Source organism: Kogia breviceps, chromosome 15, assembly GCF_026419965.1.
Source record: "Kogia breviceps isolate mKogBre1 chromosome 15, mKogBre1 haplotype 1, whole genome shotgun sequence".
Lineage (NCBI taxonomy): Eukaryota > Metazoa > Chordata > Mammalia > Artiodactyla > Physeteridae > Kogia > Kogia breviceps.
This window is the reverse complement of record NC_081324.1, coordinates 46309423-46314715: the sequence shown is the minus strand read 5'-3', so window position 1 is coordinate 46314715 and position 5293 is coordinate 46309423. Positions and strand designations below refer to the sequence as shown.

Sequence of the window (5293 nt, the reverse complement as noted above, 5' to 3'; positions counted from 1 at the left end):
TTATGCCGTTTGGAGTTTGCTCACCTCGAATCTTTAGGTTTATGTCTGTTGCCAAATTTGAGAATTTTTCAGCCTTTATTTTTAAGTACAATTTTCATCTCTGTGCTCTATCTCCTCTTCTTCCAAAAGTTTGTGATATATTTTATTTTATTAAATTTTTATTTATTTATTTATTTTTGCGGTATGCGGGCCTCTCACTGTTGTGGCCTCTCCCATTGCGGAGCACAGGCTGCGGACGCGCAGGCTCAGCGGCCATGGTTCACAGGCCCAGCCGCTCCGCGGCATGTGGGATCTTCCCGGACCAGGGCACGAACCCGTGTCTCCTGCATCGGCAGGCGGATTCTCAACCACTGCGCCACCAGGGAAGCCCCTGTGATATATTTTAAAGGGTAAATGGGAAGTGACTGATAAGTTTTAATCAAGGGACTTATATCATTAAGCTTTTAATGAGAAACAAGCTATCCCACAACTTAGAGGGTTCAAACAACAATTATTTAATTAGCTCACAACTCCGTGGGTTGGCAATTTGAGTTGGTCTCAGCAGGGTAGCTTTTCTTCCAGGTCTCAGCTGTGTTAACCATGCACCTTCAGTTAGCTGCTGTGTTGGCTAGAGGCAGGTGACTGTGGAAAGTCTGCACTGGGATGGCTTGTCTCAAATGTCCCTTCACCTTCCAGCAGACTAAACTGAGCTTTCTCACCTGGTGGTGGAAGTCCTGAATGACCTATGAGAAGCAAGCTCCAATGTGTAACAACTTTGCAAGACTCTGCTATTGGTATGCTTGCTAATGTCCCATTGGCCAGAGTAAGTCACATAACCAACCCAAATTCAAGGGATGGAAAAATACATTCCAACTTTCAATGGCAGGGGAAAATTTTTACAATCCAGTGCAGGGCTATTATAATCTTTTAAAAAGAGTATTTGATACTTTGAGAGGTATGATTTGCAAGAAGCAAAAGTTAAGGCAGAGAGATCATTTTAAATAAGAAGAGAGAGAAAACTGGAGATTTAAAATATGCTTAAGGGGTAGCATTGACAAATGATTCATTATGTGAGAGTAGAGCAGAAACGATGTGTCATGCATCGCTATTAGGTTCCTGTCTTGAGCAATTTGAGGAATAGTAGTGACATTTATTGAATTGGGAACCCTAGAAATGGCAAGATAAAGACAAGGGTAATGAGTTCAGTTTGGGATAAATTTTATTTGAGGTACTGAAAGGCATCCAAGTGGAAATATTGACTACTTTGTTCAGCAGAGGGCCAGGGTTTAAGAAAAGAGTTCTGGATGGAAAGAAAACCATCTGTAAGTTATCAACTTATTGACCATACATGGCTTTGGTCACAGAAATGGGTGAGTTAAATGTTAATATTCATAAGAGTTGTATGGTTCTGAAAATAAGAAAAATGGAACAAGTGCAGGATACTATTGAGTTCAACAGTCTTTAGCAGTAGTCAGAAGGATATTTTATTTTACTATTTTATTAAGCACACATATCTTTAGTATTTGTTTAAAAGACTTGAGTATATTTGTCAAAAGACAAATAAGTGCAAAATCCAATCTTAGTTATCACCCAAGGTGGAAACTACAGACCGACTTCCATGAGAGAAGGGTCAGGTGATTATATATGTGTAACAAGGAGTCAGGGCTGTATGATCATAGGATCATATCCCTCATGGTATTATGTAATTATTAATATAACAACCCCAAATAGAGTCTAGTCTGTCTGATCAGGGTTGCTAAAAAGAATTCACTCAGTAAAATAATAATAGACAAAATTCAAAAATATTTGGGATGATATTTGACTTAGTTTCAACTATGAGAATTGAACTGGATTTCTGAAGTCCAGAGATCATGACCAGCCAAGATTTCTGGCCATATGTCACTTCTGTCTCGTGTGTATATTTCTTAGTGTGTTTATGCATCTTTCAGCTCTAGGTGGAATTAGAATAAAGTACAGAGATATTTTTAAGAGAAATTAAGACTTTTTTTCTTGGGATGGAATCTATACATCATTTTTTATATATGCGAAATTTAATAGAATTTGGCAAGTTTGAGTGACAGCCTCGTAAACCAGTTTAAAACGTTATTGAGTAATTGATTCAGAATGGTGCTGTAAGCTGAAATCTGAAATCGTGCTGTTTATGTACAGTATGTTATGAACATTTATACAAACTTCAACTGTAACATATTTATAAGTTAATTTCTTGGATTTATAAAAATCCCTAATACTTGAGAAGGCTTTTTCTCAGAAAATTGAAATGCTTAAAATGAATCTAAAATATATTTTATTTATAAATTCTGTTTAAAATATTTGAAGTAGTATTCAAAGTCCCTTTATAAAGATTCTGGTTTTTCTAGACGTATACATTGAATAGAATTTGTTAACTGAACTTAAGTACCTGACAAGGGTTTTGAATTTGTAATTTCAAAAAGTTAAATTTAAAATAAATCATAAGACTCTGTAAAGGCTTTCTTATATACAAAATCTACCCTGAACTCAAAACAAGAAGGAACTAAGTTAGAAGACTGTTGCATGAAATGAGGAAATCTGTTACATAGAGGCACAGGAAGAGGGGACACTGGAGGGGTAGAAGAATGGGACCTGAAATGATGCAAGTACAATACTAGAACCAGAATAAGATGCTGGGAGTCTTGAGATGGAATGAACCTTGTGTTGTACAATGTCTTATTAAGGTTAATGTTTAATACAAAGTTCAAGAATGTCCAAACTTCAGAGCTAGCGAACAGCAAGGCAAGGAGTTGATCCTCCCTATGCTCCCACTAGACCATCGGGAGACCCATTTGCAGCAAACTCCCCTTCAGTTCTTTTACTCCCTTCATCTCCAATCTTGCATAATGACAGATGGACAAAACGAGTTGTAAGAACCAGCCTGTCCACATTGGTTGGCGTGTTATAGGGGAATGTGTGTTCAGAACAAACCATGGGCTCATGAGAGCTAATTTTCAACCTCCCCACTCAAGTGAAGCAGCCTCATTGTTTTATCCCTTCCTTTCCCCAGAATTGGAAAGATACACTAGGTGTCCTCCTTGCTTCATACTCTCTCATATTCATACCATAATCCTCCAGGAATGTTTAGACTTCTACATGCCTTTGAGGCTAATGGTATAAGACTATAACCTTTCCTTTTTCTTTGTTCTCAACCACTGATGTTTTAATTACTCTTTCTGCATTAATTTTTAAAGACAAAATAGCACGTGACTGGTAATCTTTCTCTTCTCACTAGGCTCTTCTACTATTTTGGGTGACTTCTGTTTTACCAATATCCTGACCCTCAATTTCTTGACATTTTCATCTACATGGAGTGTTTTCCCCAGTCCAGTTCAGACATTTACTCCCATAACCCCATCCTGAAACTTATTCCTTGAGTCGTCTCTGCTTTTTTTTTTTTCTTCTATAACTTTATTGGACAATCAGCAGTTAATTCTCATACACACTAACTATCTGTAGATTTTTGAAAGTGGGGACAGGTACATAGGTAACCAACATATAGAGCTTGTTTGGTGAATCTACATCTTCATTACACTTACTGGACAACTGCACACATATATGGTATGGGACATTCCTTATTCCTTTGGCCCAGACAGCTTTCTTGAGCCTGGTGTCAATGTGTAAATCTGGAGTTCCCATCTTCTTCATGGGAAATTTCCAGATTTTTTGGAGTGCCCGAGTGGTACGCTTCTTGAACCCCACTCCTTGGATGTGCTTGTGAATGTTGATAGCGTATTCTGTGGTCACCACTTCATTGATGGTGGACTGACCTTTCTTCTCACCACCCTTCTCTGTGGGAGCCATCCTGCCATTCCGGGGTTGGAAAGGAAGAGAGCCAGGGATTATGGGAGGATCTTCTCTGCTTCTGATATCATATAGGCAGGATCACAGAGATAACCACAGCCTCCTAGCCTTCCATCCTTCCAAATAGCCATCAGATCTACTGGGTGGGCCAAAATGTTCATTTGTTTTTTTCCGTAAGATGGATCTAGTAGCACTTAGTTATCTTTAACTTTATTTGAAACAATTTTGTTAGATTGTATGTGACAGCTGTCATATCAGCATGCATTTAAAAAAAGACTTATCAAAATTGGTGAATTTTTATGTAGCCATTTTAATTTCGAAGAGGGAAGAAGAAAAGCAACATTTCTGGCATATTATGCTTTATTATTTCAAGAAAGGTAAAAACGCAAATGAAACACAAAAAAAAATTCCTGCACTGTATGGAGAAGGTGCTGTGACTGATCGAACATGTCAAAGTGATTTGGAAGTTTCGTGCTGGAGATTTCTCGCTGGACAATTCTCCATGGTCAGGTAGACCAGTTGAAGTTGATAGCAATCAAATGGAGACATTAACTGAGATCAATCAATGTTATAACATGCAGGAGGTAGCCAACATACTCAAAATGTCTAAATCAAGCATTGCAAGTCATTTGAACCAGCTTGGTTATCTTAATTGCTTTGATGTTTGGGTTCCACGTAAGTTAAGCGAAAGAAAACTTTCTTGACTGTGTTTCCACATCCAATTCTCTACTGAAACGTATTGAAAACGTTCCGTTTTTAAAACAAATTGTGATGGGCTATGAAAAGTGGATAATGTACAACAATGTGAAATGGAAGAGATCATGTGGCAAGCGAAATGAACCACCGTCAACCACACCAAAGGCTGGTCTTCATCCAAAGAAGGTGATGTTGTGTATATGTTGGGATTAGAAGGGAGTCCCCTATTATGAGCTCTTCTGGAAAACCAAACGATTAATTCCAACAAGTACTGCTCCCAATTAGACCAACTGAAAGTGGCACTTGATGACAAACATCCATAATTAGTCAACAGAAAATGCATAACCTTGCATCAGGATAACGCAAGTCCACATGTTTCTTTGACAATCAGGCAAAAACTATTACAGCTTGTCTGGGAAGTTCTGTTTCATCTGCCATATTCACCAGACGTTGCACCTTTGGATTTCTATTTATTTCAGTCTTTACAAAATTCTCTTAATGGAAAAAATTTCAATTCCTTGGAAGACTGTAAAAGGCACCAGAACAGTTCTTTGCTCAAAAAGAAAAAAAGGTTTGGGAAGATGGAATTATGAAGTTGCCTGAAAAATGGCAGAAGATAGTGGAACAAAAGGGTGAATACGTTGTTCAATAAAGTTCTTGGTGAAAACGAAAAATGTGTCTTTTATTTTTACTTAAAAAACTGAAGGCACTTTTTGGCCAACCCTATGTTTCTCTCCATTCCTAGCATAACTACCCATTCCTCCCTCATCCCATCCTCATCCCT

At 38.0% G+C, this 5293-nt stretch overlaps 1 protein-coding gene across 1 annotated transcript; it reads right to left on the bottom strand.

Moving 5' to 3' along the window:
- Positions 1-3438: 3438 nt before the first annotated feature.
- On the bottom strand, positions 3439-3813 carry LOC131742071 (large ribosomal subunit protein eL31-like). The gene has a single exon (XM_059039496.1). The coding sequence runs from the start codon at positions 3811-3813 to the stop codon at positions 3439-3441; it is 375 nt and encodes a 124-aa protein (XP_058895479.1).
- Between the last annotated feature and the right edge of the window lie 1480 nt (positions 3814-5293).

Excerpts from the sequence above, each read along its gene's own strand:
- LOC131742071 (XM_059039496.1), bottom strand. The coding sequence starts at position 3,813 with ATGGCTCCCACAGAGAAGGGTGGTGAGAAGAAAGGTCAGTCCACCATC.